Genomic DNA, 25621 nt, shown 5'->3' with positions numbered 1-25621 from the left:
TGTACAGCCCAAGCTGAAGTCCACAGCTTTACTGCTATTGGCAGGCAAGCTAGGTAACCAGCAGTAGCTTGGGTACATTTACATGTGCTGTAGTCACACCTTCAGTTCCAGTGTAGACATCTGTCTGCTGTTTATATCCCAGCGGAGGTTTTAATGGATGGCCGTCCAGCAATGACTAACTAACTCGTGCGAGAAATGGCTCTAAATACTGCAGTGCATTTGCGAATAAGTATGAAGTGTTACAAAGCTCAGAGCAGTTTGCTGGGAAGTAGTCTAGCCAGACGGAAATAGTCCATCAAGTACTGCAAGAAACCCAGTTGGTTACAGTGCATCCCCTGATCACTGTGCAGATTAGGGAGGCTTTTCTGCTGTCTTAGATGCTGAATAAATCTCTACGCACTAATGCAGGATTGCCAGTAGGTTCAAAACAATCAGAAGTATCATGTGTCCTGGCCTGTTTTGGGGGATTGCTCAGACAGTTGAAGAATTCTGCTCAGGGTCTTCCTTATAGGATTTCTGGTAGCCAAGATATTATTTGTAGGGCTGGAAGCACTGGAGTTTTGAGTAAGACAAATGCAGCAAAGCAAAACTATGATGTTTTAGCAAAAGGCAGTGAAGAGGGCGGGGAAGACAGCAGCTTTGCAATAGGTTAGCTCCATCCTGTTTCCTTAAGGTGTGTTAAATTTCCTTAATGAAAGGGGAGAAGGAACTAGGGTGAGACTGGAGGATGGCAGGTCCTGGAATCTCAAAAGAATCATGAAATAGTACTCCCTAGCTGCAGAAATACTGGAATGATTATTCCTTCCGGCTCCTCTCTCATGACAAAAGTCGTATCTCTGAACAACATTATCTGTCTTAATGCCTCCCTATCCACTGTCAAGCTTAAAAGTGTCTGCTTGCTACTGTTGTTGCTAGAGCTAAGTCTCATAAAAGAAGTAATCAGTCATGATAGGACTGAAATAGGCTATACCCCATTTGAAGATTTTATTTATATAGATTCTAAACAGTTTCTAGGAGTTTAAAATGCTGTTTATTGCCATTTCAGTGGGCCTTTCGACTGCATGTTAGCAGAGCCTGTGACCATCAATTACTCATCTAAAATCTGCTTATATCAGTGACATACATGTGGTAAGTAGTGTAAATATATAGAGAGTATATACATACAAACTCAAATTGTACTCTATATGCAACTCGATATTTACTGTAAACCATTCAGAACTGGAGCTTTAATGATACACAACCACAAGATATCTGTTTAAGCTATGTGGGCCCTTTGGGGGAACATCAGGGTTGAGCAGTCTTCTGGGTAAAGTCAAGGTTAGCTGCATTCCCAGGGCTCTAAGATTTAATCAAGTAAAATTGCTGGAGCCTTTGAAGCTGGGAAGTGTAGTGTCAATGCTGAGTGTTCTCTTCCCTACTTCATAAATGTCTCACTGTAGAATCTGGCAAGTAAAGCCTAAGATTTAAACAACTCAGTTCACTCATTGTATGACATCATAGTTTATCTCATCACCTAACGTAAGTCATTGTTACCGATTTGTCCTTCATAACTGGAGCAGCTTCTCAACTGTATTACGTCATGTTACCTTGTGTCTGCAAATTCTCTGTTTGTTACCTTGCATTTCAATTCATTAGCTCTTAGCAGCTTGCCCTCAAAAATCCCATTCCTCTGAAATTTCTCGTCTTCCTCTATAGTTACTTTTATATATGGAATAGTGACAAATTTCCATGTCAAACATGTTTGATCTCTTAAATACCTCAGATTGTAGCTACCCAATGCTACAGTAACACTGAATGTATTAATAGATCAAGGATAGATTGCCCAAGAGTGGCAGCAAAAACACGAGCTTGAAGATTATCCAAGTTACTTTCTGAGTGCAGTTTGCAGAAAGCCTTCTTACAGTATGCTTAGAAACACATAGGAAAATGAGGTGGATGTGAGAATAATTGAAATAAAAACTGTGGAGTTCTTGGGGGGTTTTTGGTTGGGCTTTTTTTGGGTGGAGAGTTAGTTATTTTTAAATCTTGGGATGGGGAAGCATAATCCTATCTAGAGCTCTTGCAAGCAGCTGTTCTTCAAGCTGGGCAGAACTGAGTAGGGAACTGGGTATAACCTGCCAGGCTTTTACATGCAATCCTCTGGAACGTAACATCATGCTTCTGCTATGAGTCATTTTTAGTTTAAAATAGCAAAACAAAAAACCTGAACCCATGCTTCTACAGTACACTTTGTGCTGAAGAAGTTGGGGGGCTGCGCAGTAATCATATCTGACAAGAAAAGCTATGAATCAATAGTCCAACACAAAACAAAAATTGGACTTGTCACTACAGGCTGTGGAGGGAAAATTACCTATGACAGTGGGGCACTAAAATTAACTCCTCATAATTGCATTGATTTCTCATCAAGTTATAACAAAAAATTACTATTTGGGAAATTTGTTTTATCTTAAGACTTTGAAGCCATTTCAGATACTGGACTTTATGAAGACAAGAAAAAGCAGTATCTGGGAACTGCATGCAGACTGCTTTTTAATTCACTTTCTACAAGTCATTCTGATTTTGTTTCATGTTGGAAATTCCTGAAAAGTTGTTGCAGGTAAAAGAGCTGGCCTGCTCAGGGATAGAAAATGGGACTAGAGAAGTGATATTATCACTGTTTGAGGCAACAGGAAATTATTATGACGAGTAAAAGGATTTACATTTTTAAAAGGATGATGAAAATTTGGAAGGAATTCAGGACTTACAGCTGTTTAAAGGCTTTAGGTAGTTTTGAGTTTGTAGTGTGCATATTCAAGAAAACCCTAGTGCCTCTAAGGTTGCATTTTAAATTCCGGTATAGGCACTCCTACAGCTTAATTACAAAAGCTCTCTCCCTGGCAAAGTGAGAGAAGACAGCTAGTCAGATATGAGGGAACACAGAAATACACCTTTACCTGCATGAAGATTTTAAAGCTGAAGATTAAGTGTATGCAGTATGATTGCAGGGCTAGGTTCTTTTGATGTAAATCCCAAGGCGTCCACTTAGTGCTTACCTGGAGGAACTGAAAATGACCATATTAATTACAGCAAAGTGCAAGAACTCCAGATCAAGGAGCTTTAAGGCTTGGTCCAAGTCTATTTGACTTATTTCCCCAAAATTGCTGAGACCTGCTATCATAGCTTCTGCTCAGGATAGAAATGCTGGGAATGTTGGCTATCTGAAGGGTGTGAGTAAATCTTATTTTAACTACCATTTCATTTGCACTTACCAGGGCCAGAAAATAGCTTAGGCGTGCTTGTCTTTGTTGGTTCATATGCCATTATTCACATTGTAAATGGCAAGGATTAGAGAAGAAATATCAGGGGTAAAAATATCTCATGTAGAAACTCCTTAGTGGTCAGAGTCAAGGAATAGGGAGGCAACAGAAAGCTGAAAATAACATAACTTTGCCAGTATGTGACAATGTCATGTCCTTCTGGGAACAGATTAAGAGAAAGTACCTTAGCAATATATGCAGTTTTCATCCGCATCCACTCTTGTAATTTTAAGCTCAGTTGACAGTGTTCTACAAGTTTACAAGCTAGCTCAGTTATTTGCTTCTTAACACTTCTTTGGTTTGACTTTCCTTTCCGTGTCATTTTCTATGACAAGTGTTCTTTAATGGTGTTTAAAATTGGCAGCAGCAGTGATGCAGGCTTTTGGCATGGCCACAGTTGCTTTCAAACAGATAGTAGGCTACTCGCCTCTAGGGACAAGAGAGCAGGCAAGAATTGTGAAAATTTCCTCCACGTGAACTAGTTTGCTTTCATGCTCAGGAGCGAGGAGTGCTAGCTTGCCCCTGTGCAGAGAAGACTACCACACAAAGGCTATGGTAGCTGCCTGCTGACATTTGAAGCTCTGTAAGTGGTACCCTAATCAGCTGCGGGTGGGAAAAGGTAGGGGCTGCTGCTGAGGATTACTCAAAAGTTGTGTTATATCAGAGTAAGCATCATGTGGGAATTGCAGGCATGTGTTGTTGGCAGCAGAGGGATATGGCTAGGAGGAGTGAACACTGGGATGCTATCCAGCTCCTTTGCAATTGCTAGAGCCAGCTTGCCTTCAACATCTGTATTCAGGATTGCCTGCAGGAATAGAAATGATGTTCTGCATTATTACAGGAAGGTTTGGCTCTGTAATTCATTGTATTTTCTCTTTCTCAAATTTATGTGAACATGAAAAGAGAGGGAAATAGTGGCAGCTGTACCCATCAGAGGAACCAGGTGAGCCAGACACCTTGCAAAATGTATCAGACAAAAGAAATGTGTTAGGTTTTCTGCATTTCATGTGCTGTTTCTTATGGACAGACTGTAGATGGATTCATACCAGCTTTATTTTTACCTTTTATATTCTGAAACACCCATTCTAACAGTACAATATATAACTCACAGGTAGTCCTATGAAAATCATTGGGATTAGGTCAAGGTGGTATTTAATATGATTGAAGATCATAAAATTGGATGCATTTATCATTTAATGAATAACTGCCACTTCTGATCTTAAGAGTGTTCAAGGTGACGGGATCTTTGGGTATTAGATCCTCTCTATATTAAAAAGGGCCATGTTTCAAGATATTGGAGCTCTTGATTAGTTCTTCAGCAAAACACAGTGATCTCTTCCTTTACTTGACTATTCCCCCCCTGTGAGGGGGAAATAGTTTTAAGAAAGCATAACTTACCAGTAAAGATAATCCTATTGATTAAAATGTTGTATTTTAGTTGTTGATGCTGTTTAATTCTCATAATTGATACAATTAAACCTAAACCATTAGGTCTTTTCTAACTGTCACTAAGAGTAGGCTAAAGGTCTTTAAAATTGTTCTTAAAGTACAAATTTGAGCTGTCAGAAGGCACAGATGAGCTGTTTAATGTTTAGCTAAAAATTACTTACTTAATCTCTTGCGTATTTTCTTCATATTTTGGCCTATGAAAGGGCTATTCGTTATTTCAAAATGTCTTGGCTCTAGTCCATCTGCAAGACCTCATTTATTCTTTTGAAATTTGTAGCCTTCACAAGCTTGGCATCTGCGATATCACAGACAATGAATTACTGTGGCTAGAAGTCTCTGGAATTAGAAAAACCCTCCTCCGTAAGAACATAATTTTTTTTTACAGAATTGGGATTTGTTCTGAGGAAGCACGGTTAGCAATATAAAAAAAAAGTTTTCAAAGATAACAGATTTTTCATCTTTTTTTCCCCCTTTGAATGAACAAGGGAGTACTGATGCTGGGGACTTGCTCTTTAAATAAATGGAATCTTTCTCTTCTCTCTTGGCAACGGCAGGAGTATTCTTGTGCTGTATGACAAGGCTAGCTGGTGCTATATTTATCTTGTAGCTGTACGCACATTTGCAAGAGGTCGTTCAATAAGAGAAAGGCAAAGAGCCAATGTAGTTTAAAGAAAGTTTGTTCTACCATAGTCTTAACTTTTTGGGTTGGCTTAAAGACAAGGCTACATACTTCTGGAGGATTGAGGAATATCATTACTGATAGGAAATAAAAACTTTCCTGAGTTATCTCTGGAAAGATCAGGGCTTTGTAGAGAAGGGAGGGGAAAAACGTTTTTAAGATGGAGTTCAATAGATGTTTGGGTGCATCAGCAGAAAAGGAAAAAGGAAGACAAGAGGGTGGGGAAGATGGTATTAATAATGCTGGCAGTAGTGTTGTCCATGAAGAGCTGGATTTGGTACAAATGTACCTTACCTGTTTGCCTGAAAGATATAGGAAAGCAAAATTCACTCTGACAGCGTACTTGACATGCTGGCTGTTGCTGAAACTCTGCAAGGTAAGAAATTTTAGTACAAATTTATGAGATTTATAGTTAACTTCCTATGTGCTTAAAAGAAAAGTTGATCAAAGTCTCTGCTGAAGCATTTGATATTTCGTTAATATGTACCATACAGTTATCTTCATGGTTTATTACTAAAAGGATCATTGTAAATATTGACACCTAGAAACAGGTGGTCCAACAAGGGAAAACTTGTAGGGGCTACTAATGGAGTACTATATAAAGAAATACCCTAGTAATTGCTGGCCAGTTTATCTCTATTTACTGTTACTTAGTTGCAAGGGATTTGAGATTATTTTAGGTTAATTTCTAGGTGAAATTTCTTGTAGTGCTCTTTATTGGTTTACATTCATCTCTTGTGTTGGAGGAGGAACAGAATATATTTTAGTCCTGAAAATACTAACATTATAAAAGTAAATAATTGGAGGTTTGGAACATTTTGTCAAATATAATGGGGAGTCAGTTCTGAGGCTGTGGTGGGACTTTAAACATGATCTGGGCACATCTAATTAAAATACTTTTGCCTAATGTGTTACTGGGTAGGGAAGAAACAAAGCATTGGACCAGGTATAAATGCTGCAGTTCATGCCATTTCACCTTGCAGAAAGCTGCTTTAATATTCACATCAAAGTAAGGAAACATTCAGTCCTACAAAAGTTATAGCTTTAAGGTTTTAAATTTAAGCAGAGAAGCACTGAGACACTTAGGCTTAAAATACTGGTGGTTTTATACATAACAATGCTATAGTAATAAATTTAGAATGTGTAATATGTCTTCCTTTGTATTACTGGATTCAAGCCTTACTCTTATAGGTATTTAGTTGATGGGCAGATCACCAGATAGATAAAAACAAATCTCAAAGCAACATTTGCTGGCTGTTTTTCCTTCTGAAGTATCTGACAGATAGGAAATACATGATGATGATGGGGTGGAGACCACAGGTGTACGGCCAGGTGGTGCCTCAGCAGCAACAAGCGCTCTCCTACAGGCACGTGTGGCAGTTTTGTGGCAGTAGCTACGTTGGTTTTTTTCCTCAGCATAGCTATGCAAAACTAACATAAAAATGTAAACTGAACAGTGCTAACAGTTTTATCTGTTAGATTGCTAGATAGCTTTGTTTCCATATATATTCCATATTTGTACTGCCTTTGCTCTTGTCTGTGGGTAGCATTTATCATGTGGTGCTACTTCCTTGCATTAGGGGGCAGATACAGCCACTTTCTTTCACATGACTTTTCTGTGTAATCTTCGTGCTTGCTTACTGCAGGGATCTTTTGCGAGGTTGACTGAAAGGGGTAGAAACCCATACAGCTGTGTGGGGGTAGTAAATAGCCCTGGGGCAGATGTCAGAGAAACAAGTCGGAGCCAGCATGTGAGGCAGAGTGCTGGGGCGACACATACTTCCTGATGGTTTTGCAGAGTGCTAATCCAGGGGGGGAATGTTGCACCTTGTCCAGTTTCTAACTGGTTTGGTTGTTTTTGTTGTAGTTTGGCCTGTTTGCAACCACTGAATTTGTAGGTTTTAAGGGCCGTACCTATGTGACAGAATGAGCCAGGGCTGGTGAGTGTACATCTAGTAGTCGGTCTGGGCGTTTGCAACGACTTCAATACCTTGGACTCACTGCCAATGCATACATTTTTTGTGCATTAATCGTGATGTGTGCAGGAAACATTAAGTGGCACAATTGTCTGGTGCACACATGTTATCCTTTAGGGTAATTGGTGGGTTTTAAACCTGACAAATGGCAAGTGAAATATTTGGGGTTGGACTGTTACAAAGAAGCTACAGCTTGATACAAGGCAAAACATGAAATGTCACTGCTATGCAGGGAAGTAACTGACTGTGTGTAGCAGAAGAGGCCTAACGCTCAGATCCTTCTCCAAGTAAGCCCATACTTATACAAAGTTTTCCATGTGGACTAAACCATAAATCACACAGTATCATTCAATATTTTGTTTAGATGCATATATCTGAAGTATGCTATGGTTGCTCCATTTATGCATGGATATTATTTTTGAAATTACAGAAAGAGGTATTAAAATACATAATCTAGGAGAGGTGTTTCTGTCTGTGATTGTATCTGCTTGCATATAGCACTATATTTGCACAGTGCATATAAGTCCTTTGAGTCGGGAAGGAACAATTCATACTGCATGAAAGTAGAGTGAAGAGAGATTATGTAGCTTCTGTTAAAATCACAAATTTCTTCAGAAAGCTCTCTGAGAACCTTACAGTGCCCTGGTTAAGCTGAGAGGATAACTAAACCTCTTTAGCAACATCTAATAATTTATTAATGCTTCTTTCTTGCTGAGCTTTCTTAAAGACTGTTCGGATTTGAGACCCCATTTTCTTATTTCTTGACGCTCTTCCATTACTTCAGTCTTTTCCAAGTCTTAATCCATTCAAAAAGTGCGAAATTGTTTCTCCTTCCCCTCACAAGAAGAAAAGCAGCACAGTGTTGCTTTTTCTCAGGTTCTGCAGCTTGGCAGAACCTAGCAAGCCTGCCCTACTGGGAGGGAAGGGAAGGCCAGCAGCATTGAAATGGTGCTGCTGTGTTACAGAGGCACCCTTTGTAACAGCCTGTGTACATCCCCTGTACACCGAAATTATTCCAGTTCTTGGCTACAAATAGGGCTCCAGGTGCTTATGACTTGGAAAATATCAGGAGCTCCTTATAACTTATTATCAATGCTGCCCCAAAAGGGGAAATAGAGTTATGTGGCCTTTCTGTAAGTGGTGTGGGAGAGCCACATAGCCCACCTGCTCTTCTGCAGGCTACCATCTAGGAAACTTCTCACTCGTGTCCCCAAGGTAGGCTTCAGTTTTTAGGGGTCACCACAACATGTGGGGATGAGAGGCAAGACTTTGAATCTTTCTAAAAGTTCCACAGGCCACAATTAATGGGATTAATCCCTTTCAAGGGGAAAGAGGAGCCTGGTTTTCCTTTACTGTGAATGAACTTTCTAGCCATTAGGCTGTGATCACAAGGAACTGTGGAGCCACTACCTGCCTTCTTTTGCCATCCTTTTGAGGGGAAAAAGAGATGCAAAGAGGCAATTTTTAGCCTTTTCTTATTTGCTGTCTTCTAAAAAGTCTCCAGTGAAAGTGTGGCCCCTTTTGAAGATGTCACTTATGTATTCCATGCCATTCCATTCCATTTCATCACATACAACAGGTTGAAAGCTAAAGTCATAGGTAATTCCTTCAGGTGAGAGCTCTCTCTTTGGATTGCAAATGGCAACCCCTGGGAAAGCTGTCTAGTGAAGGGGGAAAGGGGTTTCAGATACATCTTGTTGTCACTATTTTATAGTGATTAGATACCATGGTTGCCTGCCAAACATGCTGTTATTCTGTTTTTAACACTCTCCATGTACTCTGCTGAGAACACTTAACTGTTAGAAGTTTTAAGCACCAGAAGGTTGGCTCTGGAAACTCAATTTGAAGTTCCTATCTCTTTTTTCTTTTTTTTTTAGTTCGTTCCCAACATAACTTACAGAAAGATTTTGACAAAGGAGGGAGCTGAGCCTTGATACAGAGTGTAAGACAGGGGATTAACCAGTGGACCATCCTTCCTGTCCTGTCCTTGTAGGTGGCAATTGAATCAAAAAATCAAAATACGCAATTGGAACTGGCTGACTCCCTTCATGGTTATTTTCCAGCTACCTTAACACAAGTGTTTGTTGGAAATTACGAGATTTTTTTTTTTTCAGTTATTTGATATGCTTATATGATCTTTCTGTGTAATTCCTCCCTAATAACTTTTGAACACACTGGCCAATCTCAGCAAAATTTGAGTGAGGTAGAAGTTACAGAGTTCACATCAGGGAGACAGAAGTAGGTAGTCAGGGAGTGGAAACAGAGACTTAGCTAATGCCTCTCCTGAGGGAAAGGCTCCTGCATAAATTTATCCCTTGTTAAATATCAGAAACATTGTAAAATGTTTCCATTTCCACACTGGAGAACTGTAGATCTGCAGGAAACAGAGCTATGTTGGTTCAGCTGCTTACAGAAATACATGTTTTCTCAGTAAAGTGTTTTTTATTTGGCTGCTAATGGAACTCCACTGAAGTTTACTGTTAGCCTTCAGTCCTCAGAGTAAAAGCCAATATTTTTAAGAAGTGCAACTTGAGACAACTAAAGAGGGGTGTTTTTCAGGGAGCCCTAAACATTCCCTCCCCCCCTCTCCTTGGAACGCTGACTTTTTAAGCTGTCTCAGATGTATCAGCCAGAATACTCAATCTCCTTTCACATATTTGGTCAAAACTGCCAATATTTTATTTAGGGTCAAACTGCTAGGGTGAACGGTCTGATTAGATACACTCTTAAATCCTAAAACATCATAAGCTGTTGTATGGGGCTTATTTTGTTCAAGAGAATTATTTCTGATTCAGTTTTCCTTTAATTTATGCCCAAATTTTCTGGATTCATTTGAGCCAGAAATATTAAAGCAGCCTGTTTTATATTGGAATAGTACTTACAGTGCTGGGTAGTACTAAGTGCTGTAGAGAGACAAAGCAATGGAATGGAAAATAGCAGAGGGAAAATTGGAATGTATTGAACCTGACAGCGAGCTTGGTTCAGATTAATTTTGCATTCCGAGCAGAGATTCAGTTCTTTATGGGCAGTGTAAATCATTCAGCATGTGCTGGGGAGTTTGACTTCCTCTTTTCCCTACACCAAAAAGCCAAGAATTGAATTTTTTCCAGTATCTTTAGTATTCATCAAGCCATCTCCTGGATCCAGCTCTGAGCTGCAACCAGAGTGTTCAGAGAATGCAGGCTCTGAAAGAGTGATATGCAGAACAATTCTGAAACATTCTTTATACAGCCTGGGGAATGATTGCTGGAAAAGTCAACCACATCCCATTTTACAACCTCATTCTCTTAAAATTACCACACCTTCATTTGTGCGGGGGAATGTCGGTGTCCAGTAGCTACTTGTCTTTGAAACTGTCTTTCTCAGCTATCACAGTTCTCAAACAACACTATCAAAGATGTATTATTTTCTGTATGTTATTAATTTAAGCCCAGCTGCTGCAATGAACCTGCAGACTTCTGCAGCACTGCAGCTCATGAATCAGGGCAGAACTTTCTTGCTGAATTGTGACTTTATGATTATATTAAAAAAAAAAAAGACTGAAATCCTGCATGATTAGTACACGAGGTGGATTAGGAACCTGTAAATAGATGACTGAGAACAAATTACTTCTTGTGCACACTGGAATATTTGATGCTTTTCCTAGAAAGTTTTTCATTATTACAGACATCTAAGAAGGTGCTGTATTTTTTTTCTCCTGCTGGTGTTTTCTGTTGGAAGAAAAGCAGAGCTGGTGTTGGACAGAAAAAAACCCTCTCACTTGATGCTTCAAGTATGGTGCTCCAAGTGCAATTATTTACAAAACTGGATGAAAATTGGCAAATATTGAAGAATTTGTGGTGCTACAGCTGCATAATAAAAACAAGGCTTGAATAAGATGTTACCAGACAGCACGATGTATAAATAACCACAAAAATGCTTGGGCAGGGCAGTTTTAAAAGTTAGCTAGATCACTTTGCCATTCAGGAACAAGGAGTGAAATAAAATTTGAACTTCCAAGTATCAATAAATGTATTCTTTCCACACACTTGACCCTGATTTATTTGGAAACTTGCATTTGCACTGAGGAAGAGTGTGTCTCAGTGTGAAGAAGCTATTCTTTGTAAGGCCATCGACATTCAATCATACTACCCCAATTCCTGTAAAAGTGATGTGGAATAATATGGATAATTAAAAACAAACAAACAAAAAACAGAGCAAACTATCCCCTTGCTTTCAGTTTTAATAGATATATTGCATTTTTCTGTAGTCAAAAGCAAGTTTTGTTCTTTAACTCTCAGCTTTTCTTGTGGATGGAATCAGTGGATTTATTTGTAATTAGAGAAAATAGTGTAATTTTGATTATGGTCATTATAAGTGGACTGTCTTTTTGATTCTAGCAAAAGAAAATGGCAGGATAAACCTTGGTGGCTCATCTTTTGTGTCCTTATGCAATAGATGAGACTGTAGTGTTGGTGTTTAGAGAACTTCCAGGTAATAGAGAAATCAAGACAGAATTATTTACCATAGTTCAGGTGCAAGCTCTGAGCACAGACACAAGTTCACAGGCAGATTTTCAAGAAATGTCTGTCCAGGTTTACCACTCCAAATTCTCCTATCCACAGTCTGCCAGCGGATACTGCTTCTGCCACAGGGGCAGTACAAGATGATGTGAATCGTCTGCCACCCTGAACCACTGTTCTTAACGCCCAGATATGTATAACATAAACTGAAGTCAGCATTGCTGTTTTCTTTAGCCATTCCAGCTGACTATCTGTGTTAACGTAAGCAAGACCCAGTAAGTCAGAGTATTACATCCACTTAAAGTATACAGGGGATATGAATCTATCCCTTGGACATCATCTGGAAAACTGGGCTAGTAAGTTGTGTTGCAAAGTTAGTTTCTAAAATCTTCTATACTGATTTGTAACATGCTATGGTGGCATTGTATAAGACATAAAATTAACAGCATTTTCTTCACCTTTTCCTGGTAATTATATTTGATATTATTGCCTAGAAAGCAATATAAATGCCCCCTGTTAATTACATGAGAGACAGTGTCATAGTCTTTGTTATACTTTGTCTGTGTGTTCCGGCAGAGCTAAACTGAGAATAAGTGTGTGTGTGGGAAACCTCCTAGTATTTGGAAACATTTTTTAAATGTTTTCCTGCTGCCAAAGCAGACAGATAGCTTTTGTGCTCAGACAGAAAGTTACGGGGTGGGGCAGGCAGAATGGATTAATGCTGTTTCCATATGAATAAGTAGAATTTTTTGGTATTATTTGCTGTAATCCTATTAACAAAATGAACAACCCTAGTACAGTTTGGTAGCCAGTCTCTTCCTGCTTAAAAAGAGACCAGGCCCTTAAGGTGTGGTGAGAAGCGCGTGGGTGATAAACTAGAATGTGGAAGAAATATTAATGTAATGCTCAGGAGAAAATAACTTTCATAATGTTGGCAGTTACAGATTTCAAACTGGAATTTTTTCCCTTAAAAATCCCAGCTTCTGGAGGCAAGTGACTGCATGAGGGTCTGATTTAAAAAAAAAAAAAAAAGAAAAGAAAAAGTTTTCATGTGCTATAACTACAGAGGAAAACTGAAATATCAGTTTGCAATGGAAAATTCTCAAACAATGAATCTTTCACCCTTGGAATTGTAAATCACCTTGTAAGTGAGCTTGGATGCAAGAGCTTGGATCAACTTGTAAAAGATGCTGATTATAATAGCTGCTGGATTTACTTTTGTTCTTTGCTTAGTCCAAATAAAAATTCTAAATGACATGAGTATAGCAGTGTTCATCTGAAAAGTGCAGTTTCATTTCACATGCCACATAAGAACCAGCCAGGATGCCCAGCAGAGAGTCCAGGGGGACTGACATGAGCAAAACGCATTGGAAGCAGGGGAAAGCCTCCAAAAAAACCCAAAACCCAAAACAATAACAACAAAAAAGTACATTTAGTACATTTAAGCTGCTGGAAACATGCAAAGGCTCCCAGAGCAAATCTGCACAAAAGATATCCTGGGAACTTTAGTGGTCATAAATGGTGGAATGTTTGCCATTTTACAGGAAACCTGGGTTTGCCACTCTCCTGAGGCAAATTGTTTAATTGCCACTGTTTCTTTGCAGCACGAGTGCACTTTAGAAAGTGTCTTAGCTTGAGTACCTCTTCGTTAGACATGTGGTAGCAACAATTAAAAAAAGAAAAGTGATCTCAGTGTGATCTCATGGTATTTCAATCTTATTGAAACTAGGGCTCTGCATACGTCTTTGTTTTCATGGACACGTGCTCTTTTTCATCCTGTTTACTTCCAAATATTTGTCAGCCCTAAGAGAATGGCACCTCTGACTTCATTGTCTTACGCTCAGAAATCCTGGGCGGGAGTGATGTTTGTTTGTGTTGGGGGCCACTAACATGGATCCCCAGGGGAAGAGCAGCCTGGATGGAGCCAATGTGCAAACCCTGATGTCCAGAAACCTACGCTGTGAGTCGACATACATCCCAACAGCACTGTCTAACTGTATGCGCTCTAACCAGCTTTACACTTCCAATATAGTAGCTCTCATCCTTTCCAGATTGAGAAATGTGTACAACCCTGTGTGAAGACACCGAAGTTTGTGTTCACTCCTATTTCTGCTTGAAACTCCCAGCAGGGCCTTGGATAAACTGCTTCACCTCTGCATCAGTTCTTCATCTTAAGGGAATGCTTGCTTGTTCCCACCAGGAGGTACACAGCTCTTTTGGAGAAAGTATGTGCCTATGTATGTGCCTTGTATAGCATTACAGACCAGTAGTAGGTGGAAGAGGAGAAGGCCTACTTGTTAGCAGGAGAGAAGAACTGAAAATTGAATGACATCTGCTATTTGTAAGTTAAAAAGCATCTAAAATTAATGGAAGATTTGAGTTTTCAGATTTATTTTAGAGCTGTGTAATGAAAAATGTTAGGGCATTGCTGAGAAGTTTTAACAACTGTTTTTGGCTTTTAAGTGCAAATCCTTGATGATGTGAAATGGTTTAGAATAAGTTAGTGGTGGGGGTTTTTTTGTTTGCTTGTTTTTTATTTTCAGAATATCAGAATGAAATTTGTGTAAGCTAATTTTTGAAATGGTTTAATACTGCCACTACAAAAATGGTAACTTTTTGTAGAAAATAGGGAGTTACATTAAAAAAAAGAGCTGACAATTAGAACAGGTTAAAAATGAGCATGGTGAAAAGTGGATAGTGTTGAAGGCTATTCTAGGACAAGATTCAGTAAGCTTTATTGTTCAAGGATAAACTGATTTTACTTTAAATTAAATCCTGTGTATTTAAACAGAGCTTCAAGAGTTGCATATATTAACAGATGGTTCACTCTCCTTTCTTCTAGTCTTTACAAACTGCTTTGCAGTTTATCTTAAAGCTCCCCAGGCCTGTAGTGTTTGTTCTAAGACAGAGATTTTAGGTGAGTGTGTTAAAAATGGATGCTAAAACTGAGGGGAAGAAGCTCATTGAAAAGAACATGTATTCATCCAGAGAGAGAGTGGGGCACTTGCTGCTGGGAAGATTCGAAGCTTCCATAACTTATGGTGAATAGCAAAGGGCTATATATATAGCAGACTAGTAAATAAAGGCACATAATGGAATCTGTAAACTTGGAATTACTACCACTGACAGGACCATGATCAATTTCAAAGTTCTTCTAAATAATTTTATGACTTTCCTTAAAAACAGAAAGCAACTTTTCATTTGGCCTTGTAAAACCTTTAAGAATGTGTTATTACCATTACTTAGGTAAGCATTTTGGGATGGAGGGTTTCTACTCGTGCGAGTGAAACAATTATGCATAGCCTACAGTGGTTTTGTAGCTGGGGATCTTCTTCCTCATCTTAAAGATCATCGTTTCTGTGAAGCTGGTGAGGTGGGAAAAGTCCTTAGACATATAGAAAAGGAAATCTGGGAAAGTGTGTATGAGGAATGGGATTTGAGATTACTGTGTAGAATAGAGCACCGATTAATGCCTTATAAGGCATCAGTATCGGAGATGGACAAAATGTCTTAAGGCAGAACCTTCAACTTGAAAGTTTTATTTTATGTTTTCATTTCCAATGTAAAGTTCAGGACAAGTTCACTAAACTTTGTGAGCCCTTCAGCAACAGTTGGTTAAGTTAAGTTTCAAGCAAGCCTGAAATGGTTTATGGTTTGGGTGCAAATCAGGATGGGTGTGATCCCAAGCCTTGAAACACAGCACTTCTGGCTGCATGCAGCTTTGTATTTCAGCCTTCACTGCAGCCCAGACCTAGACTGGCCCAGACTGAAGCTTTTGCTTAAAGCCTGTGAATGGAGCCTGCTGTACTTTTCACAGATTTAGTACTCGCAGAGTACATCTAACTGGCATCTTAGCAGTGCACAGATATGGTGAGCATTGTATACTTGGCTTGGATGGATGACTTAGGTTCCAGTTCAGCTAGATGGTCATTATAGGCACATCCATATGTCTAAACTTCAAAGCTGATGAGACATATATGGGTCTTAGCCAGTTTTCCACAGGTAGTTCAGAACAAACTCACTCCTGGGGCTACCCTAGGGCTCTGGAAAAAGGTGAACTAATTCCAAAGGGTGCACATCAGCAGTCTTCCTAAGCACTACTTCTGGCTTAATTAGTCCAAAAGAATTTTTAAAAAAATTAATCCTTAAAGACATTTTGACCTGTGGAAGTAGATTCCTTCACATAAGTCTAAAGTTTTCTCAGTTCTGTTCTGTCTAATGCAAGGTCTGGGGAAAATTTCTTGCAGAAGCCGCATGTTGGTTCCCGCAGCTCTCATGGATTTCTTTGTGCCAGTAGTCACAATATGGCTACCTGCCATGGTGGCAGGGTCAAACCTTAGATAGTGCAAAATGAGCAAATGGTGGTCCTTTCTTTGTTAAAGACTTTGACATCTGTGGTGTTGAATAGCTAGGTAAGATGTCGTTAATAATTATTAATATAATAATTTATTGATATAAAATATGGGAGGACTTTCACAAAAGCTGTTTTGGAGTGACTATATTTTGCTGCAAAGTAGTAATATATTATTATTTTAATACATTGGGTATCTTTTCCTCTTTGTTACACTGAAATGCACAGCTTTGAAACTCCAGCTGAGGAAGTCTCCAACCTTTCTGAATTTGCATGGCATGACTATGCCTTGGCTGGGAGTTTTCTGATGTGGTAGTGACTGTTCATATCCTTTGCTGACTTTCTTTCCTGTCTGTGAAGGGCAAGCTCGTGAATAAGATGACTGGGAAATAAATGCAAGCACCTTTTAAATAACATTAGGAGTAAGTCCACAGCTCTTATGGCAGGGTTTTAAAGGGTTGGCATGTAATCACTTCCTTCAGAGCCAGCTCCTGTTAGAGAATTCCTGGGATATGCTCTGTATATAAGATGCTAAACCCTAGGGCCCAGGTGAGGCAGAGTTTTTGGCTCTGGTTTTCTAGTGAGAAATGGGTAGGTTACTTTCCCTGTCGCACAGTTGTCACTGGCTGCTCCCCAATACCTTGTGTCTGCTGTCACTTGCACAGTGACTAAGGCAACGTGTATGTCCAGTCCTTTCTAGAGGAAGGAGCTACTGTTTAGCTGTAATTACTCATCTGTAAACACTTTCCAAGTAACACAAGCTGGGCAGATTTTATCTTTATGTAACAAGTGTTCAGAAAAGAACTGCCTGAACTTTTCCTTTTATGGTGGTCTCTAGCAGAGAAGTAATTGACAATAATAGGGGAAAACTCGGGATATGGAGTAATTTTTTTGAAAAGTGGGATTGCACAGTTTAGAAATCTTTCAGTGTGCTGTTAAACTTTCCAAATGCTGCCTTGATGTATGCACTTTGAAGCTGTTCTGTTCCATAGTCTACAGTGAAATCTAGCATTTAAAACAATTTGACATTGTTGAGTGCCATTTTGGTGTATTTTTATACAGATTACATTCTATTCTTTCTTTGCACTTCCAAAGCATTACTTCTATTTAAAAAACAAACAAACCTAAGCTTGTGATTTTGCAGCAGAATAAGTTATATGTGTATATAGGTAATACGAGGTAGAATTTGCCACAAAACTGTGTCTCTCCACCAGCCCCGTGTTCCCCATTGCGTGCTACTTCTGTCTGTGCTCTTCTTCCCAGAACAGCCTCAGATGCCTGCCTCCTCTGCCCATCTGGGTGTTGGTTATCTAAGGATTTTTTTTTTTTCAAGCTCTTGTCAAACACAAACACTTCTAAACAGGGTGTGGATTATACACGTTCTGGTGGCAGATTCTGGACTTCTGAACGCAAAGATCTCAGCAGAAGATTTCCTGCTAGACTTTATTACATCCAAGGCAGAGTTAGTGGGAGCAGTAAATGCTTGCAAGATAAACAGAATTTCTTCTCAGAGGCAAAATGACTTGCATCATACACTGCCAATCACTTTAGGTGAATCTGCTAAGCAATAAAGAATTTGGGACTGACATGATCTGACACTAGAATTTTCTAATGCTCCTGAGGGAGTTACACCTGACTTATCACTCTGAAGTCAGAGCACGGCTGGGCCATTTATATAAAAGTTAGTCTCAGAGAGCTTCCAAATGGAACTTCGTTTTACAAAAATTCTTCTGAGTCCCCATCCAGACTGAGGTTTTCATATGGCAGCACTGTATAAACATGATTACTGTTTTAGAGGGCTTGTAATCTTAAGGAGAAAGGGTAAGTGAAAGGATTAAAGCATACAAACTAACTGGGATACTGCTAGGCAGGAATTTTACTAGTGTCTTTTTTTTTTTTTTTTTTTCAGTGTGTGTATATAAAGCCTCCTCTCCTCCCTCTTCTGCTGAACTCCTCTCTAAGTCACTCTTAGATTTTCCTTTTCTGTTTTAACTGTTAGCTTCTCCCTCTCTTTATTTAACCCACCCCCTCAGAAAGAGTCCTGACTACATGAAAAGCTTTTGCAATGTGCCCTGAAGCATGTATACTGATGAAGCACATACAATGTAATTATGGATAGCACAATGCAACATCATGAAGTGCCTTTGTTTATAGCTTCTCTATCATGAGAGTATAATGAATGGATTCACTGAGGAAATGCAAAAGCAGATGCCTTTGGCTGGCTCCTGTTGTTCTCTTTTTGGCAAAGACAGAGGGACAAATCTACCCTGGGACAGCCCCACTGAAGTCAGATGAGTTACACCAGGCAGGAACTGGAAGTTTTTTCTTTTCTTCTTCTTTTTTTTTTTTTTTTTTCTAAAGAACACAGTTTCCAGATCTCTTTCCCCTGACTGTCACAATTTCTCTTTCCACAGAAAGCCTATGAGAAAAGACTCTCTGCTTCTAGAAAGGTAGGATAACCTTTTGGTCACTAATAGCTAATTTCCTCAGCAGTATGAGTTCTGTGTGTATCTACCAATGCCTGTAATAACAAAATTAATATCTAACTATTTCTAGAAAAAAAGAAATATACTAAAATCCTAAAATCATATTTATTGAATGGGACAGTAAGAACACAGAGTACTGTGAGAGGGATGGAGGACTAACACACAGCTGTGCTCCTTCAAGTGCATGATGAATGCTCAGAGCTGGCCTGGGTATCAGCATACAGTATCACCTTGAAATGTTTAAACAGACTCTGCATGTACTGAGGTGTAACATTGGACAAAGCTTCTGAGGGCGGATGTCTGTGAAATCTTTAGCAAAGAGGAACCTGCAGCAACTCATAGTATCATGCATATTTCCAAGTGATGATCTTTAAAACAAGTTTATTAGGGCAAACCTGGGATTGCACTTCATAGCATAGTATAATAACAAAAGTTAGCAGGACTGCTGGTCCTTTGTGCTTGCTAGTGCTGTGTCCCTATTTTTTGGGTTTTTTTCCTCTGCTGAGGGCCTGAATGTGCCTCTCATATAAAACCTGCCATTTACAATTTGCCTTTTGCGGAGGCCTCCTTTGTGTTCACACAAGGCAGCTGGCAGGAGTGCTGACCTCCCCAGAGCAAAGCCTTGCCAGCGCTAACTAATCAATATTCAGTAGAGTTGGCTGCTCATTATGAAGCCATTGATTATCTCTGGAAGGTTACTCCCCCTGTATGTGTGTCATTTTTCAGTCTCTTTGCTTTACCACCCCTCCACCCCCCTATCCCAGGCTCTCAAGAGGACAGAGTACTGGGATGGAAATGAGGTTCCCTTTCAGGATCTGAATAGTTTGTCGTCAGATGTCAAAACAGTCTTTGGAAGGAAGGTGATTTCCTCACTGCCAGATTTTTATTTATACCAGGTTTGTACTTTTAATTTCTGGGATATTTCTGATGATTGCAAGCTGCGGTGCTTGAAGTGTTTGTTGTATTTGACTTAGGCAGTTTGCATTAGTTACACTGAGCCTTGATCTCCTGTGACGGAAGGAAAAAACCCACATCTTCTACACAGCTGTAGCTGACCTGTCTGACCTCTTGCACAGAAGGGGAGAGCCATGGTTTCATATTCCATGCTATTCACAAGCAGATGGACAGAGAGGCTCATGGAGAAATAAAAACATGGTGCAAGCCCTCATCTGCTGGTGTGCTCTGCTCGGAGTATATCCATGTACAGTACACAGTCAATTCTTCTTCTCTTGCTCAAGAGGGGAGGCCAGTGAGGTTTGTGTGGGACAATACGTGCCCATTACCCTGAAGTTGATTTGGCAAAAATCATAACAAAGTCTCTCCTTTTAAATCTGAATTTTCCATTTAAGGGGCTATTCAGTCATCAATAAAGGAGTAGAGAACTGTGAGATAAATAAGCAAGTCTAAACATTCAAATTTATTAGGAGTGATAGAGTAGATGCCAGATATATAAACTGATACAAAAGACTTACTAAAGCAATTGTTTTGATTAGTTTGATTTGGTTACTTTGATTGTAAATATAGCATTAACAATCACAGCGGAGATTACAAGTCAAAAAGGCAAGGTCTGAGGTCTCAAAGGAGGGGAGTAGGTAGCTGGAGCTAAGAGACGGATGGGTAAAAGAAAGGCAGTTGGCAAAAAAATGCAATACTTATCTCCATTTAACTACTCAGTTCAAGTTAGTACCCTCTCCAAAGAGCTGCACTGTGCTGTGACCATCACCTAATGGAGTGACTCCATTAGCAGAAGAACTGAACTTGGAGTTGATGGGTAGTAATTCAGTGTCCAGCTTTCTGTTTCTAATAAGGGGACTGAAAGTCAGTAGCTCTCAAGCTTTATGCTGCTTGTCTTTTCTCAGCTTGGATTTAAGGCATCACTAAATTCAAGCTAGATCCTTCTGTCTTAATGGGAGTAGAGTCAACAGTGCCAGTCAGAGCATAGCAGAAGTTATTAACTCAGTGAAGAGAAGCATCTTTTCTTCTCCTGCCCTTAGCACTGAAGGAGGAGCTGTTGCTGCATGGAGAGCAGACCTGTCTGCTGCTGATTTTATACAGAGTGCTCTATTACTAGGGAACAGAAAGCCAGAGAATGCAGTAATGCTGTGGGACTCCTGTAGTGGATGGCAGCATTCACTGTTGATGGAACAAAACATAGACTGTACCTGGTTAGCACTTTGCACTGGTGTGCCTTGGTCCATCTCAGAGAGTGGTCTGTGGTTTGTCAGGTGCTGATGATTTAGCCCACATCTCCAAGGGCTAGTTCAGAAGCCAGCTCTGTGACCATTGCCAGCAATTTGATCTTGTCCAGCTATTAGTATATACCAGAGAGATGATGACAGGGATGTGAAAAATGGCAAGCTGGCATTAACTGGGGTTTGTTTAGCCAAGGGGGTTTCCTGTCAGCTCCCTGTCTTCCTGATGGAGGCGTGTGACACAATGCATCTGTCCGACTGCCAGAGAAAGTTTGGTGACGCGTAAATCAGGAGTTAAAGTAAAAGTGGACAATGGAGAATCAGTTCCTCAGCTGACAGAGAGCGAGCTGTCCCTGCCGTGGGAGGAGTGACTCCACATGCCATCCTGTTTGTCAGGAAGTACTTTCTTTCTGGTGTCAGTTGTCGGCCCTCTGGCATTAATTATTGTTTTGGCTACTTTCTGCAAAAAGGCTGTGTGGGTACTCAAGGGAGTGGACCCCTGAGACGTGGTTTTGTGATAAGCTCAGAACAAACGTCATTTACCTCCAGTTTGACTATCAGCTGTCTTTTACACACCTGAGATTTATTTAAAGGATGAGGTGAAAGAGTAATGTAATGCCTTGGTCAGAGTACATTATCAGTGTATTACAAAGGAAATCTTAACAGAGAGCATACTGTTCCCATTCTTCTATTAGGCAGAACTCTTGCTGTTCCATTTATATTGACATTACCATGTAGTAATCATTGCAGTCCTAGAGGGAAATACTGAATTGAATGTGTTTCTAGCCATTGCAGCAGATGGAGTGAAGTTAGTTAGTATGTTGGGACCAAGTAGCTCACACCAATTGCCAGGAAATCTATCTGATACGACACAAACATCTGTCCTCTATATCTCCTTTTCTTAGTGTTCATACCACTTGTGCTTCGGGATGTAGTAAGTTCTTAGGGAAGCAGAGTCCTCTCAGGGGTGCAGTGACAGCCAGTTCGTTAAAGAGCAGTGACCTCTCTGTGAAACACCATGTAAAAAACCTCCAAGGAGACTTGAAATGCCTCTGACGCCGTCTTATGTGTTTGGCAAGTGAAGTTTAACCACAGAGTACATTCACATTTTTCCTTCTGGATTTTCATTATGCAGATTATGCCTATTAGCTGCACAATGACATTTAAAGTAACAGTAAAGAAAGATCTCATATAAATAATTATGTCCTGAGTATGTATTATGTTGAATATGAGAAGCCTGCATTTGTTTCAAGCATTTCTTTTTTTAGTGGAGAAAGAGCATGTGTTTCTTGTGGCAGCAAACACGGAAAGAGATACAAAGATATTAACTGTGTAAAGACCTTTTGTAAAATCTCACAAGTCAGTGTGGTCAAGCAGTCAAGATAACTGTAGGACTGACCTCCACAAGTGGCAGGTGTAGAGCATGAGTTCTCATATTTGCAGTGTAGCAAATGAAATATCCTTTGGAATTCATGAGTATAGAATAAAATTTTAAAAGAGCAAGAAGGCTTTTGGTGAGAATGTTATTCTTGCATTTTTGAAAATCCCTCCCTTATGGAACACAGATGTGAAGTAATGGCTGATGTTTGGGGCTATGCGGATTCTCAGAACAAATGTAGGTCGTGTGGCTAACAGTCTACAGACTTTTCAGACTACTTTGGTGTGGGTCTGAGCTGGTGAGTCTGTTCATAGTGGAGATAGCTGTGGTCGCTGATCCCATGTGGACCTCATTTTATTAGGGAACTCCATAAAAAACCCTCAATATACTACTGTCTGGAAGTAATAGAGCTTCAGCATCTGGAATTGTATGGGAGGCCATGCAGACTTTAGTAGCAGGTATGCCAGTTCAGACACTGCTGTGTACTTATCTTTAAAATGACTGGCCAGAAAGTATTTTCAGTACTCGCCCCCAGGCAGTGGGCTATGTGAACCATTTGTGCAAAAGTCAGCATTTCACATTAGAAATTAAATATATTTCTATTAGATAGAGGTGAGCTCTTACCCTGCATCATCAAATACTGTCTTCTGGGGTTTTTTATCTTTGATTAAATACCAGTAAAAAGATCCACTAAGTAATGTCTTGTGTGTTTGTTACCTGAATTATGATTATGAAAGTCCTACAGATCTCTATTGCCTTCCATGCTGGAGTTGTGCTAAGTATTTTCTCCTGAATTGATGAAGTGTAATGTTAGTTATTCTCTGTTTGCTGTCAGTACAAGCTCTGAAAGGACAAATAGAATCTGGATTCATTGGTCTGTAGTTAGAACTTAGTTTCATTCTGGTACTTCAAAGGCTATTGTAGAAAGACTACACTGGTGGTACGTGTTTGTTAGTAGATGACAGCTGAAATTGTTGCATGCAACAATTATACTTCTTAGATACTTGCTCTGCAGTCTAGAGAATGAGTTCGTGTCATTGACCAAACTTAATTTAAACATGGAATTGATAAATAATAAATTCACCATTAGCTTTCTGATAACTTGTGTTAACTTTTAATGTAAAGAAGCACTTAGAAGATGACTATGTCCTTTGCGAAGAAGGAAAAGAGAATGATAAAAAATAATGTTACTTTGCAAATACTAAAGATTTTTTTATGGTAAAGAACAAAAACCAAAAGAGCTCGGAGGAGGAGACTTTTCAGGAGAACACATTGTTTACAGAGACTCAGGACAGCATTATCTTTTCCTTTAAATATGCCTGAACTTTTTTTTGTATAGAACTTATCACCATGGTGTTTGGGCGCCTTCTCCACGAATTCAGCCTTCCAGTATCTTTTGTGATGTAGCAAAAGGAAACCGAGGGGTGGATACAGTGAATTATTTGCTGAAGGTCTCTCAGAAAGTTTGAGACAGAGCAAGGAACTGAATGCAGATAACCTAACACTCTATCCTTTATTTTAAGAATGAAAGAATCCCAAAGGTTGAAAGCAACCCACAATATTGTTTCCTCTAACTATTTTCAGTTTAGATTGACTCGAACCCAGGCTTTTCCTTGGGATCTGTTCAAAGTAGTAGATATAAGGCAGATGTATTCAACAGTAAGCCCCTGCTTACAGCATGACATTTGAGCTTGCATCATTGTAGCCTCTTTTTTTGTTATGACTGTTTCTGTGCAGTGTCGTCTTTACCTGTCTGGTGCAGAGTATTACTTCCTATAGAAACTGGCTTGTAAGGACAAGGAGTTGGCCTGAGGAGACCACAGAGCTACTTCCTTTACATATTGCTGCTCTGGCTTTCTTCAGTCATGTGTCAAATACACCCCCTTGTTGGAGGTTATGCAAACAGTAACTCCTCTTCAAGGTGAACCTGGCCTAGCTCCTCCTAGGTCAGCATGGAGGTAAAGTGCATTTCAGTATCTCCATTTTACATTAGTGGTCACATCTCCAATTGTGGCTGTGCTAGGCACTATATAAAGAGCACTGGGATGCTCGTAAAGATACTTCCTTCATGGTAGATGCCTGTTTCTGGTGGTGGTTTTCTCATTCTCTAGAGTTTGTAGCAAGACTCAGTTGTTCAACGGTATGGAGGCCCAACTTGTTTGTCTTTCCATCTCAGTGTCCCTCAGTGAGGGCAATGTTCATGGCTTAAAGACATCCCTCATCCCCTTCCTGCTGTGCTAACTTGAAAGTGCAAAATCTTTTATTTCTTGTTGCCTGGCCTCTGTTCCTGTCTTCTTTCAGGTGATAAAGTGAACAGGTCCCTGGGGAACTTGTGCTCCTATTAGGTGCTTTACTTGATCCAGTATGATTTCAAATCAGAATTTGTCTACTAGCTTTGGATTTAGGTGGCAGGGTCCATTGCAAGTCAGGCTGCTGAGGAGTATGACTGCACTGTACACAGATTCTACAATTTCTACTTGTTACCCTAGTGACTCAAGATTATCAGCTTCAGTCTCCCTTTAAACTAAAACTAAAATTGGTCTGTGGTTTGCATTTAGGGAAGCCAAAACAATGAGGAATGGAATATTGGATGTTTCTTGGGTAGGTGAAATTGATAAATAATTTCATACTCACTCCTAGTTCCCACAGGGGACTCCTAGTGTTAAGATGCATATTCTGCAGGATACATTGCCTTATAAGCCAAATACATGGAGCTATTTAACTGTTATTTTCACCAGGTTTTCTTGGAGAAACATTTTGTGAGACTTTGGACTGTACACTATATGTATGTGAGGTATTTCAAATTATAATAAGGAAAAAATGAGCTCAAACCTTGGAAGATGAAGTGCTAAAGGATACATTTCATATGATCTGTGATTCTATGATATTTGCTTGTTTGTAGCAAGTACGCTGCAGCTACCGTCCATGCAATTATTCACACTCTCTATGTTATAAAGAGAATAGGGAATCTGCTTTCCAAACACAGATTTATAGTCCAGTGAACGCTTCTGGTGTAGTGTACAGCATGAGATATAGCAGGAAACCAGGCTTAATCATCACCATCCAGATGAATGCATTTTGAAGGATAGAAAGTAATTCAGAAGTCCTAGACCTATTTCATTGTAGAGATATTTCATTAGAACACTTGATGTCACCGCTTTGCAGTATTGACCTGGAAGATTCTGCTGCAATAATCCTGTATCTGATGAGCATACTCATATTTTTAATACCTTGTTTACATTTATTCATTACATGCTAATGTCTGCACCATATCTGTGTAACAAATAAATTCAGAGTGTGGTATTGCAACAG

At 39.6% G+C, this 25621-nt stretch overlaps 1 protein-coding gene across 1 annotated transcript in view; it reads left to right on the top strand.

The window, feature by feature from the left end:
• Nucleotides 1–5391: 5391 nt before the first annotated feature.
• The window catches only part of ARHGEF4 (Rho guanine nucleotide exchange factor 4), a 221747-nt gene continuing 201517 nt past the window's right edge, over nucleotides 5392–25621 (top strand). Inside the window, exons 1-3 of the mRNA XM_075760875.1 lie at nucleotides 5392–5800; nucleotides 18668–18703; nucleotides 19504–19635. Of these exons, the coding sequence (XP_075616990.1) occupies nucleotides 5585–5800; nucleotides 18668–18703; nucleotides 19504–19635 (384 nt within the window). The 5' untranslated portion in view covers nucleotides 5392–5584. The remainder of the gene's footprint in view (nucleotides 5801–18667; nucleotides 18704–19503; nucleotides 19636–25621) is intronic.

Source organism: Balearica regulorum, chromosome 9 (genome assembly GCF_011004875.1).
Source record: "Balearica regulorum gibbericeps isolate bBalReg1 chromosome 9, bBalReg1.pri, whole genome shotgun sequence".
NCBI classification, from domain to species: Eukaryota; Metazoa; Chordata; class Aves; order Gruiformes; family Gruidae; genus Balearica; species Balearica regulorum.
Note: the sequence above shows the minus strand (reverse complement) of the source record. Positions and strands in the feature narration are given on the sequence as shown.